Consider the following 14,710-nt stretch of genomic DNA (forward strand, 5'->3'; position numbering starts at 1 on the left):
ACCAGTTATTTAGGTTATTTGTCTTTGTATTTTCATTGTGTGCGTGTCCCTTCTCATTAACATTATGATCCTTATCAGACTACACATCCCAATAGTTACTGCTGCATTGTGACAGTGTCCCTGTATATTAACAGGAAGCACCTGGCTGAAGAATAGGGACATGAGATATTTCAGGATGTGACTGCATTGCCCTCATGCTTGTCTGATTTACAACTCCCAGCAGGACTGTATAGGGTATTATGTTTTATGTAAGGAAATGTGATTTTACTTCTGGCATTAACATTTAAAGTGACACTTTGTTGCTAAGGCACACAAGATAATTTCAACCGATACATTATTAACTAGCTTGTGGTGTATATCACATTTAACTGATGGTTGTTCTGTGTAAGTTTAACCCTTGCCTGTGTGTAGTTTAGAATAGGGCTCAGCAGGTCCTGGGATATGAGGAACTGTAGCTTCTGAAATGTGACTACAAATTTATTGTTTTATATATATATACACTTTATTTATTTATTTTTTTCATTAGTCAGAGCATCCAATTTTAAGACATTTTCTAACTTACTCCTATTATCAATTTTTCTTTGTATCTTTATTTGGAAAAGCTGGAATGTAAGCTTAGGAGCCAGGCCATTTTTGGTTCAGAACCTGGGTAGCGCTTGCTGATTGGTGGCCAAATAAAGCTACCAAGAGAATAAAGACAAATTGATAAAAGGAATAAATTAGAAAGTTGCTTAAAATTGCATACTCTATCTGAATCCTGCAATAAAAATGATATCCCTTTAAGGAGCATTAAATAAAAAAAAAATTATCCATATTAATGAGCACTTTTTACTCATGTTAAAATATTTTGTGCATGTTTTATTGGACAAGTCATTTCTCCAACATAGGTGTGTCCGGTCCACGGCGTCATCCTTACTTGTGGGATATTCTCTTCCCCAACAGGAAATGGCAAAGAGCCCAGCAAAGCTGGTCACATGATCCCTCCTAGGCTCCGCCTACCCCAGTCATTCTCTTTGCCGTTGTACAGGCAACATCTCCACGGAGATGGCTTAGAGTTTTTTAGTGTTTAACTGTAGTTTTTCATTATTCAATCAAGAGTTTGTTATTTTCAAATAGTGCTGGTACGTACTATTTACTCAGAAACAGAAAAGAGATGAAGAATTCTGTTTGTATGAGGAAAATGATTTTAGCAACCGTAACTAAAATCCATGGCTGTTCCACACAGGACTGTTGAGAGCAATTAACTTCAGTTGGGGGAACAGTTTGCAGTCCCTTGCTGCTTGAGGTATGACACATTCTAACAAGACGATGTAATGCTGGAAGCTGTCATTTTCCCTATGGGATCCGGTAAGCCATGTTTATTACGATTGTAAATAAGGGCTTCACAAGGGCTTATTTAAACTGTAGACTTTTTCTGGGCTAAATCGATTGATTATTAACACATATTTAGCCTTGAGGAATCATTTTATCTGGGTATTTTGATATAATAATATCGGCAGGCACTGTTTTAGACACCTTATTCTTTAGGGGCTTTCCCAAAGCATAGGCAGAGTCTCATTTTCGCGCCGGTGTTGCGCACTTGTTTTTGAGAGGCATGGCATGCAGTCGCATGTGAGAGGAGCTCTGATACTTATAAAAGACTTCTGAAGGCGTCATTTGGTATCGTATTCCCCTTTGGGTTTGGTTGGGTCTCAGCAAAGCAGATACCAGGGACTGTAAAGGGGTTTAAAGCTTAAAACGGCTCCGGTTCCGTTATTTTAAGGGTTAAAGCTTCCAAAATTGGTGTGCAATATTTTCAAGGCTTTAAGACGCTGTGGTGAAAATTTGGTGAATTTTGAACAATTCCTTCATGTTTTTTCGCAATTGCAGTAATAAAGTGTGTTCAGTTTAAAATTTAAAGTGACAGTAACGGTTTTATTTTAAAACGTTTTTTGTACTTTCTGATCAAGTTTATGCCTGTTTAACATGTCTGAACTACCAGATAGACTGTGTTCTGAATGTGGGGAAGCCAGAATTCCTATTCATTTAAATAAATGTGATTTATGTGATAATGACAATGATGCCCAAGATGATTCCTCAAGTGAGGGGAGTAAGCATGGTACTGCATCATTCCCTCCTTCGTCTACACGAGTCTTGCCCACTCAGGAGGCCCCTAGTACATCTAGCGCGCCAATACTCCTTACTATGCAACAATTAACGGCTGTAATGGATAATTCTGTCAAAAACATTTTAGCCAAAATGAACCCTTGTCAGCGTAAGCGTGGCTGCTCTGTTTTAGTTACTGAAGAGCATGACGACGCTGATATTAATATCTCTGAAGGGCCCCTAACCCAATCTGAGGGGGCCAGGGAGGTTTTGTCTGAGGGAGAAATTACTGATTTAGGGAACATTTCTCAGCAGGCTGAATCTGATGTGATTACATTTAAATTTAAATTGGAACATCTCCGCATTTTGCTTAAGGAGGTATTATCCACTCTGGATGATTGTGAAAATTTAGTCATCCCAGAGAAACTATGTAAAATGGACAAGTTCCTAGAGGTGCCGGGGCTCCCAGAAGCTTTTCCTATACCCAAGCGGGTGGCGGACATTGTTAATAAAGAATGGGAAAGGCCCGGTATTCCTTTCGTCCCTCCCCCCATATTTAAAAAATTGTTTCCTATGGTCGACCCCAGAAAGGACTTATGGCAGTCAGTCCCCAAGGTCGAGGGAGCGGTTTCTACTTTAAACAAACGCACCACTATTCCCATAGAGGATAGTTGTGCTTTCAAAGATCCTATGGATAAAAATTAGAAGGTTTGCTTAAAAAGATGTTTGTTCAGCAGGGTTACCTTCTACAACCCATTTCATGCATTGTCCCTGTCACTACTGCCGCATATTTCTGGTTTGATGAACTGCTTAAGGTGCTCGATAGTGACTCTCCTCCTTATGAGGAGATTATGGACAGAATCAATGCTCTCAAATTGGCTAATTCTTTCACTCTAGACGCCTCTTTGCAATTGGCTAAGTTAGCGGCTAAGAACTCTGGGTTTGCTATTGTGGCGCGCAGAGCGCTTTGGTTGAAATCTTGGTCGGCTGATGCGTCTTCCAAGAACAAGCTACTAAACATTCCTTTCAAGGGGAAAACGTTGTTTGGTCCTGACTTGAAAGAGATTATCTCTGATATCACTGGGGGTAAGGGCCACGCCCTTCCTCAGGATCGGCCTTTCAAGGCAAAAAATAGACCTAATTTTCGTCCCTTTCGTAAAAACGGACCAGCCCAAGGTGCTACGTCCTCTAAGCAAGAGGGTAATACTTCTCAGGCCAAGCCAGCTTGGAGACCAATGCAAGGCTGGAACAAGGGAAAGCAGGCCAAGAAACCTGCCACTGCTACCAAGACAGCATGAAATATTGGCCCCCGATCCGGGACCGGATCTGGTGGGGGGCAGACTCTCTCTCTTCGCTCAGGCTTGGGCAAGAGATGTTCTGGATCCTTGGGCGCTAGAAATAGTCTCCAGGGTTATCTTCTGGAATTCAAGGGACTTCCCCCAAGGGGGAGGTTCCACAGGTCGCAGTTGTCTTCAGACCACATAAAAAGACAGGCGTTCTTACATTGTGTAGAAGACCTGTTAAAATGGGAGTGATTCATCCTGTTCCATTAAGAGAACAAGGGATGGGGTTCTACTCCAATCTGTTCATAGTTCCCAAAAAAGAGGGAACGTTCAGACCAATCCTAGATCTCAAGATCTTAAACAAATTTCTCAAGGTCCCATCGTTCAAGATGGAAACCATTCGAACTATCCTTCCTTCCATCCAGGAAGGTCAATTCATGACCACGGTGGATTTAAGGATGCGTATCTACATATTCCTATCCACAAGGAACATCATCGGTTCCTAAGGTTTGCATTCCTGGACAAACATTACCAGTTCGTGGCGCTTCCTTTCGGATTAGCCACTGCTCCAAGGATTTTCACAAAGGTACTAGGGTCCCTTCTAGCGGTGCTAAGACCAAGGGGCATTGCAGTAGTACCTTACCTGGACGACATTCTGATTCAAGCGTCGTCCCTTCCTCAAGCAAAGGCTCACACGGACATTGTCCTGGCCTTTCTCAGATCTCACGGCTGGAAAGTGAACGTGGAAAAGAGTTCTCTATCCCCGTCAACAAGGGTTCCCTTCTTGGGAACAATTATAGACTCCTTAGAAATGAGGATCTTTCTAACAGAGGCCAGAAAAACAAAGCTTCTGGACTCTTGTCGGATACTTCATTCCGTTCCTCTTCCTTCCATAGCTCAGTGCATGGAAGTGATCGGGTTGATGGTGGCGGCGATGGACATAGTTCCTTTTGCGCGCATTCATCTAAGACCATTACAACTGTGCATGCTCAGTCAGTGGAATGGGGACTATACAGACTTGTCTCCGAAGATACAAGTAAATCAGAGGACCAGAGACTCACTCCGTTGGTGGCTGTCCCTGGACAATCTGTCTCAAGGGATGATGTTCCACAGACCAGAGTGGGTCATTGTCACGACCGACGCCAGTCTGATAGGCTGGGGCGCGGTCTGGGGATCCCTGAAAGCTCAGGGTCTTTGGTCTCGGGAAGAATCTCTTCTACCGATAAATATTCTGGAACTGAGAGCGATATTCAATGCTCTTCAGGCCTGGCCCCAGCTTGCGAGGACCAGGTTCATACGGTTTCAATCAGACAACATGACGACTGTTGCGTACATCAACCATCAGGGGGGAACAAGGAGTTCCCTAGCGATGGAAGAAGTAACCAAAATTATTCTTTGGGCGGAGTCTCACTCCTGCCACCTGTCTGCTATCCACATCCCAGGAGTGGAAAATTGGGAAGCGGATTTTCTGAGTCGGCAGACATTGCATCCGGGGGAGTGGGAACTCCATCCGGAAATCTTTGCCCAAGTCACTCACCTGTGGGGCATTCCAGACATGGATCTGATGGCCTCTCGTCAGAACTTCAAAGTTCCTTGCTACGGGGCCAGATCCAGGGATCCCAAGGCGGCTCTAGTGGATGCACTAGTAGCACCTTGGACCTTCAAACTAGCTTATGTGTTCCCGCCATTTCCTCTCATCCCCAGGCTGATAGCCAGGATCAAGCAGGAGAGGGCGTCGGTGATCTTGATAGCTCCTGCGTGGCCACGCAGGACTTGGTATGCAGATCTGGTGAATATGTCATCGGCTCCACCTTGGAAGCTACCTTTGAGACGAGACCTTCTTGTTCAGGGTCCGTTCGAACATCCGAATCTGGTTTCACTCCAGCTGACTGCTTGGAGATTGAACGCTTGATTTTATCGAAGCGAGGATTCTCAGATTCTGTTATCGATACTCTTGTTCAGGCCAGAAAGCCTGTGACTAGAAAGATTTACCACAAAATTTGGAAAAAATATATCTGTTGGTGTGAATCTAAAGGATTCCCTTGGGACAAGGTTAAGATTCCTAGGATTCTATCCTTCCTTCAAGAAGGATTGGAAAAAGGATTATCTGCAAGTTCCCTGAAGGGACAGATTTCTGCCTTGTCGGTATTACTTCACAAAAAGCTGGCAGCTGTGCCAGATGTTCAAGCCTTTGTTCAGGCTCTGGTTAGAATCAAGCCTGTTTACAAACCTTTGACTCCTCCTTGGAGTCTCAATTTAGTTCTTTCAGTTCTTCAGGGGGTTCCGTTTGAACCCTTACATTCCGTTGATATTAAGTTATTATCTTGAAAGTTTTGTTTTTAGTTGCGATTTCTTCTGCTAGAAGAGTCTCAGAATTATCTGCTCTGCAGTGTTCTCCTCCTTATCTGGTGTTCCATGCAGATAAGGTGGTTTTACGTACTAAACCTGGTTTTCTTCCAAAAGTTGTTTCTAACAAAAACATTAACCAGGAGATTATCGTACCTTCTCTGTGTCCAAAACCAGTTTCAAAGAAGGAACGTTTGTTGCACAATTTGGATGTTGTTCGCGCTCTAAAATTCTATTTAGATGCTACAAAGGATTTTAGACAAACATCTTCCTTGTTTGTTGTTTATTCAGGTAAAAGGAGAGGTCAAAAAGCAACTTCTACCTCTCTCTCTTTTTGGATTAAAAGCATCATCAGATTGGCTTACGAGACTGCCGGACGGCAGCCTCCCGAAAGAATCACAGCTCATTCCACTAGGGCTGTGGCTTCCACATGGGCCTTCAAGAACGAGGCTTCTGTTGATCAGATATGTAGGGCAGCGACTTGGTCTTCACTGCACACTTTTACCAAATTTTACAAGTTTGATACTTTTGCTTCTTCTGAGGCTATTTTTGGGAGAAAGGTTTTGCAAGCCGTGGTGCCTTCCATTTAGGTGACCTGATTTGCTCCCTCCCTTCATCCGTGTCCTAAAGCTTTGGTATTGGTTCCCACAAGTAAGGATGACGCCGTGGACCGGACACACCTATGTTGGAGAAAACAGAATTTATGTTTACCTGATAAATTTCTTTCTCCAACGGTGTGTCCGGTCCACGGCCCGCCCTGGTTTTTTTAATCAGGTCTGATATTTTATTTTCTTTAACTACAGTCACCACGGTACCATATGGTTTCTCCTATGCAAATATTCCTCCTTAACGTCGGTCGAATGACTGGGGTAGGCGGAGCCTAGGAGGGATCATGTGACCAGCTTTGCTGGGCTCTTTGCCATTTCCTGTTGGGGAAGAGAATATCCCACAAGTAAGGATGACGCCGTGGACCGGACACACCGTTGGAGAAAGAAATTTATCAGGTAAACATAAATTCTGTTTTTTTATTATATGCTGCATTCAGTTTAAAGTTCCGATGCTGTTTCTCACACATCTATATTTTAATGTAATACCTTCAGAGCTATGTTTATGAAGCAAACGGGAAGTGCATATTGTGTGCACAACTGGTTTGTGGGATAGAAGCTCATTGGCTGTTTAACAGCGACACATCCCACATGCATTAATAAATGTATTCATTTTTAAAATGCTCCTTTTAGATGCCTGTAATTAAATCTTATTTTAATGTGCTTTTTAATTTGCTTTCCATTTTCAATGATGTCAAAAATGCTCATTTAGTATCCAGAAAATGCCTTTTTGAAAACAAACGTCCTAAATTGTAATCCTGTTAATGGTAAAATTACATTTTCCAAAGCACTAGATTTCTTTTGTAAATTAAGTTGTTTTGGCTTTAAAATGTTTGCCTGACATCAGATTTTTTTTTTTACTATTTCCAGAGATTTCAATTCTCTCAGCAAAGAAAATGTCTATGAAAATAACAATTTGGTAAGTTTTTTTTTTTTTTTTCCCCCCCCCCCCCCCCCCCCCCTAACGGTTTTAACCATTTTGCTGCTAAGCCTTTTTTTGACCCCAGTGCTGTCAATATTGAGATTTTTTTGTTATCTACATTTAAACCCTATTGTAAGTGAGTGACCCACACAAATGAGATAAATATATATATAAATATATATATATATATATATATATATATATATATATATATATATATATATATATATATTTATTTATTTATTTCAGTCCCAGCAGATTCACAATATACCATTATTTTATTTATAATTCACAGCATGTGAGAGAGCTACTGCAAATTACTATAATATTGAAAATAGCCCAGTGATCACCTTACTAAATTGTCATCAGAGTTTCCTTGCAAGGTGTTTACTGATACCACAGTGATCACCTGACCATCCAGACAAAATTAAAGAGGTACTTGTCTAATAGATAATAAACTTTATTAGACACACCAGATTATTTTTTATTGTGCATATAATGTAATATCCCCAATCAAATCCCCATCTGTCTCTTTACTTTATTTTTAAAACTTCTGCTTTGTAGTTCTGCTCCAAGTTTGAAGAACCTGCTCCCTTGCAGCTACCAGTGGATCCTGGTTCAGCCCCTTTGTCACATCACCACGCGCGTAAGTGGTGACGTCACAAGCATTCCCATGCATCCTTGGAGTGCCACCAATGATTCGGCCTCTAGTGCGGGTTATCGCCAAAAATTGGTTGATCAGCGATCCCCCTGCTTGACGACGAAAAGGGCTTGTAATTTTTTTTACAGGCTGCGATGTGCATGACTAGCAGAGCTTGTTGTGCACATTGATGCAGTTAAGGGACTACCTAAGCCAATCCTGCAACCCCACCCCTTCTGAGGCCACACCCCAAATGACGGTGGGCCACTGCTAAAAGTTTGTCCCTAATTTGTTGTAGAATTCAAAGGTCATTGTACTCCTTTCTTTTCTATCTTGCATATAGAAGGCAGCAATTTAACAAGCTGGAAATATATTTATATCTGAAAAATGTTTAAAGGACTTTGAACATCTCTTGCCTGTGCTTATTCCTCTCTCACTTGAAAGACCGTAGACAATAACGACTACAATATCCATTTAAAGGGACAGTCTACACCAGAATATTTATTGTTTTATAGCTAGATAATACCTTTATTACCCATTCCCTAGTTTTGCATAACCAACACAGTTCTATTAATACACTTTTTACCTCTGTGATTACCTTGTATCTAAGCCTCTGCAAACTGCCCCTTATTTCAGTTCTTTTGAAAGACTTGCATTTTAGCCAATCTGTGCTGGATCCTAGGAACTCCACGTGTTAAACGCATGAACTAACAACCTCTAGTGGTGAAAAACTGTCAAAATGTCCTGAGATAAGAGGCGGCCCTCAAGGGCTTAAAAATTAGCATATGAACCTCCTAGATTTAGCTTTCAACTAAGAATACCAAGAGAACAAAGCAAAATTAGTGATAGAAGTAAATTGGAAAATTGTTTAAAATTACATGCCCTATCAGAATAATGAATGTTTGTTTTGGACTAGACTGTCCCTTTAAGGGGGGCACGCAACTAAATCAGTTAGAGCATTTATGTTATTGGTTTGTCTTGTATTATCGTGGCTATTCAGTCTGTAGCCCCTGTTATCTCATCTCCTTTACTAAATCTGTAACAGTACGCAACCCTGTATTCATTGTAACCGTGTAAACAAGCTCCTATTTGCTAAGTTTTAACAGATGTCCGCTGCTGATGCAGCGATTCGGAAATTAGACAAGCTTTATAGTGAAATGACATATGTGCGTTTCTTAAATCTTTTATAATTCCATAACAAGACTTGAGCACATGCAATCGATTTCAACATTTAAAGAGTTAAGCCTGTGACTTACATTTGTTACTTTAAAAATTATTATATAAAACAAATTATTATTATTATTTTCAACCCCCCAAGGACCATTAAATACAATAGAAATGCATAATAGACATAAAAAACACAACAACAATGCAATATCACTTTGAAATCTGCCAGAAGAAAAAAAAAAACTACTACTCATTTAAAATTAATTTTACCTCCCCCCTGTATCATGTGACAGCCATCAGCCTGTCACAAAATGCATATTCTGTAAACTGTCACATGCTCAGTAGGAACTGGTGCCTTAGCAAATGTGCACATAAACATATTGTGCCCATTTTGATAATAGAAGTAAAATTTAATGTTTTAAAATTGCATGCTCTACCTGAATCATGAAAGTTTAATTTATACTTTAGTGGCCCTTTTAAATAAAACATGCCCCATGTACTGAACAGTGAAGGCAGCTTTAGAGCCCTCACTCATTATTTAGATAGAGCATGCAGGTTTAAACAACTTCCCAATTTACTTTTATCATCAATTTTGCGTTGTTCTCTTGGTATTCTTTGTTGAAAGCTAAACCTAAGTAGGCTCATATGCTAATTTCTAAGCCCTTGATGGCAACCTCTTGTCTCTGCATGTTGAAATGTTTTCACTGCTAGAGGTCATTAGTTTATGCGTGCCATATAGTTAACATTGTGCTCACGCCCGTGGAGTTACATAGGAGTCAGCACTGATTGGCTAAAATCCAAGTCTGTCAAAAGAACTGAAATAAGGGGGCAGTCTACAGAGGCTTAAATGCAAGGTAATCACAGAGGTAAAAAGTATATTATAACTGTGTTGGATGCGCAAACCTGGGGAAAGCGGAATAAATATATTTCTTTTTAAACAATACAAATTCTGGAGTAGACCTTTTAAAAGCAGCTGTTATGTCTACTACTTCTTAACCTCTCTGCCACCTCAGAGGTGCTGGAGATAAATCCCCCCCCCCCCAAACTTGTTGTTTGTGGTGATTGACAGGCTCTTCACTTGTGAGTTGGGCTTTAGCAGCATCTGCTGCCCGCTTAACAAGAAGACATGCGGACAGGTTCCCTAGTTTGGAACCTTGTTTATCCTTCAGATAGTAAATGGGCCTTATGTATCCGCTGAGGCAGGGGCTAAAGAGTAGATTCTAGGTACCAGAGTATTATCCAAAATCTGGTATCCTTAAGGGATGTTAAACTATTGTTTATATTTGCATCGCATATATCAGCCTTTAACCTCTTAAGGACATATGACGGAATTTTTCCGTCATAAAACAATTGAGCAAACTGAAAGCTGTGTCCTTAAAGGGTTAAATAATAAATTGCAAGATGTTTTCATACACAATAAATGCTTAAAATACCCCTGAAATTTGCATTGTTTGCAATCCAATGAGATACTGTACCCTTTATTAAAAGCATCCTGCATATTATTTATCTGATCCCCCCCTGCACTGTAAAGTAGTTTTACTACCCATAATTAGATATTTCATGAGGAATTTAATCTGAGTTTCTTTCCTATGACATGGAGGGTCCACGACATCATTCCAATTACTAGTGGCCAGCAGGAGGAGGCAAAGAGCACCCCTGCAAAGCTGTTAAGTGTAACTTCCCTTACCCATAATCCCCAGTCATTCTCTTTGCCTCTGTCAATGGAGGTTGTGCGAAGTTGGTATCTGAAGATTTTAATCCTTTTAAGGGTACTTTTCCCTGCAAGCAAGAATTGTGGTCTAGCTGTGTCCATGTCAATCTCTTGAGTAAGAGTAGTGGTGGCTTTTAGCTGTTAAAAGGCGGCGAGGATGTCTTTGCTTTACTTTTAACATTTTGCTTGGTTACTCTGTTCTTTCTTTTCCTACAGGTCCATGACAGGGAGCAAAGTGCCTGCCACACCCAAGGATCAGCATCTATCATGCAGTTGGATCTAAGGTAAATAATATAAAAAGAAATTCCTGAGGAGGAAAAAACTTAAGAGGATGCGCTTGGAACACAGGTTATCAAAGTGGGACCTACCACTTTATGATTGGGTTTGTACCCGTATGCATAAATAAAAAAAAAAAAAAAAAAAAATTTTTTTATATAAACAGCACAGTGTTTGGTATGTGTAAAAAATTTATAATAATGACGAAAATAAATTGTGTGTAAAACAAGTGCTCAGGACAATTTGTGTATAATATTAGTGATACATTGAAATAATCAGATATCACAGATAAACAATGATATTTGTGGCGATTAGTAAAATATATAAAAAAAGTACTTATCAATGTCCCAAAAATTGCTGTGATGTAAAAAATAAGTGTCCAATCCTAATATGTGAACGGTGATGTGTTCAGGTGTTTGGCGTGCTCCTCTTGTGTCCCGCGGTGCGATGGGTCAGGGTGTCTAGAATGGAAGATAAACAAGGGGCGCCAACATAGTGTGAATCGTTCAAACAACAAATATAAAAGTGATGTGCAAAAAACTACTCACAAGGAAAGTGGCACCTTAAATGAATAAGGTGCGATAAAGCAGGCTGACATTCAAATTCCAGCAGTCAGTACGCTGGAGGTCTCACCCAGAGGACCTGTGGAATCCAGATAGGCGTCTAGAAAGTAGCACCCACGTTTTTTAGGGCCAATGGCCGGACCAGGTGAGCTGCAAGCTGATAGGTGTTCTCCTGCTGCACTCACGCCACCGAGACTTTTCTCCAAAAACGACAGTGTCAGTGTATGAAAGGTTCCGTGGTAAAAGTCCTGTTTCAAAAACAAGTGGATCGTGGAAAGAAGCAAAAATACCGGGTCGTGGTATAAAACAAACAGTATTTATTTTGCAACGCGTTTCTCAGTCTATTCCAGACCGTTTCATCAGGCATAATCATAGTTAACAATAGAGATCTATTTAAACCCACAGTGACCCGGAATTGAAACAAAAGGTCAACTCTATTAACAATGTTGCAATTGCAAAAACATTTAACTTTTGATACATTGTATAAATTGGTTTGAACAATTGTGACCACACAGATAACACTTAAATAAAAAGTATATAAAAAACCCTATTCGCAATTACCAAATATATCTGGAAAAAAATAAAATATCTCATAGTAAACTGGACATATATTAACATGTGTGTATATGTATATCTCATCTCCTGGTTGGATTCGAACCCAGGACCTAATGTGTGCTAGGCAATGGAAAAATCAAAAGGCTACCTTTATGTCTTGTTTGAATTTCTTGCAAAAAGGATTAGTATTGATACAAAATATATAAATTGATCTACATGTCTCACAATGTCTAGAAGATAATCTTATTTGGTCTTTTTAATAAATGACTCTAATTTTTAAAACCAAACTAAAAGGAATTTTCTTATAAATATAAAACTAAAAAAGAAATGTTCGTGACAAATGCTTACTATAAATAAGTGACATATAAAAATTGTAAAAAATATATATGTATCCAGGAGATGAGATATACATATACACACATGTTAATATATGTCCAGTTTACTATGAGATATTTTATTTTTTTCCAGATATATTTGGTAATTGCGAATAGGGTTTTTTATATACTTTTTATTTAAGTGTTATCTGTGTGGTCACAATTGTTCAAACCAATTTATACAATGTATCAAAAGTTAAATGTTTTTGCAATTGCAACATTGTTAATAGAGTTGACCTTTTGTTTCAATTCCGGGTCACTGTGGGTTTAAATAGATCTCTATTGTTAACTATGATTATGCCTGATGAAACGGTCTGGAATAGACTGAGAAACGCGTTGCAAAATAAATACTGTTTGTTTTATACCACGACCCGGTATTTTTGCTTCTTTCCACGATCCACTTGTTTTTGAAACAGGACTTTTACCACGGAACCTTTCATACACTGACACTGTCGTTTTTGGAGAAAAGTCTCGGTGGCGTGAGTGCAGCAGGAGAACACCTATCAGCTTGCAGCTCACCTGGTCCGGCCATTGGCCCTAAAAAACGTGGGTGCTACTTTCTAGACGCCTATCTGGATTCCACAGGTCCTCTGGGTGAGACCTCCAGCGTACTGACTGCTGGAATTTGAATGTCAGCCTGCTTTATCGCACCTTATTCATTTAAGGTGCCACTTTCCTTGTGAGTAGTTTTTTGCACATCACTTTTATATTTGTTGTTTGAACGATTCACACTATGTTGGCGCCCCTTGTTTATCTTCCATCTAAGGTAAATGCCTTTGCCTTCTAGGTACAGAAGGACAGCAGCACTTAAGAGGTTAACCCTCTTTTTCAGATCCTTTTTTCTGGGACATAATAATCCTTATTTTTATATATTCATTTGGGGACAATATATTTGGCACACTTAATCTGGGACAATATTTGGCGCACTTAATTCAGTATGAGTTATGGGTAGACTTGATGGGCCTTTTTGGTTCTTATCTACCGTCAAATTCTGTTTCTATGAGACTTGACATTTGGCTAAGGGATGTAAGAGGGTAATGGTAAATGATATCTTTTATTATTTAACCTCTGGCTATGTATTGAGGCTATTGGCTATTAAGGGCTTATTTGCGTTTTAAACGGAAGAGCCGTTTTTTAACTGTCTATCACTGCGCATTTTTTGCTACTTATAAGAAATATTGCGCAGTTTATTTTAGCCCCGGTCACATGACGCCCGCACTTCCGGTTTAGGGAAGCGGTGCCTTGAGACCACAGTAAGCATTTGCTACGGAGGAGTGGATCTCCAGCTCTTCTCGTGTCCACTTTATTTACATTATCTACCCAGATCGTTTAAGAGGAGAGGATCTCTTCAAGGAGTCATTTTTTTTCCTCTTACTAGTGGGGTATTTCTTTTGGTGGTAGGAGCCTCAGGCAATCTGAGGTTGTTTCTGAAAGCTACCTTCTATAGTTATTATTAAAAATGTTTATATTTAATTTTCATTGATAATTATTTGAATTTAAATTTGCTTAATTTTATTCTTCATTTGTTTAATTTTGCCATTACTTGTGGGACTTATTTCCTCATAGCCATGGACTCAAAACAGGATCAGTCCATCTGTATGGATAAATGTTTACTTTGTTTAGAGGCCCAAATTGTTTTGCCTATGCAACTTTAAAATTTAAGGACAAATTACTCCCTTCTGAGCCTACTGTCTCTCAGGATAATACTGTGCGTGACATGCCTCAGCTTTCTCCTCAAACGTCCCAAGCCTTAATTGTTTCTCATAATGTGCCTTCTGTGTCCTCTCATCCACCTGGGGGTGTTTATTTACCTGGGGATTTTGCTGCTCAGATTTCTTCTGCAGTAACAGCGGCTTTGTCAGCTTTCCCTTCATCTGGTAAGTGTAAGAGAAAATCTAAACATCTGCCTGATAGTAAGACTTCTGACTCTAGGTCTGCATTAGCCAATCTTTCTCAGATGTCTGAGGAGAATACTTCAGTAGCTTCTGAAGGTGAGATCTTAGACTGACACTTCAGCAAAAAAATCTTCAGAAACTGAAGAGGTAATTTTAGATTTAAGCTTGAACACCTCCGGTTACTACTGAAAGAGGTTCTAGCTACTTTAGACGACTTTGGTTGCTGTCAACCCCACAAAGTCTTCTAAATTGGATAGAGTTTATGATTCCCCATCTTCTGAGGAGGTT

The 14,710-nt window shown here is 39.9% G+C and overlaps 1 protein-coding gene across 2 annotated transcripts in view; it reads left to right on the plus strand.

Annotated features, from left to right (window-relative positions):
* MICALL2 (MICAL like 2) overlaps positions 1-14,710 on the plus strand; it is a 125,960-nt gene that overhangs the window by 33,222 nt on the left and 78,028 nt on the right. Inside the window, exon 3 of one of the 2 annotated variants that reach the window (XM_053694898.1) lies at positions 7,190-7,238. The exons of the other annotated variant lie outside the window; for it this stretch is intronic. Coding sequence (XP_053550873.1) covers positions 7,190-7,238 — 49 coding nt within the window. The remainder of the gene's footprint in view (positions 1-7,189; positions 7,239-14,710) is intronic. 2 annotated transcript variants of the gene reach the window in all.

Source organism: Bombina bombina, chromosome 11 (assembly GCF_027579735.1).
Source record: "Bombina bombina isolate aBomBom1 chromosome 11, aBomBom1.pri, whole genome shotgun sequence".
NCBI lineage: Eukaryota > Metazoa > Chordata > Amphibia > Anura > Bombinatoridae > Bombina > Bombina bombina.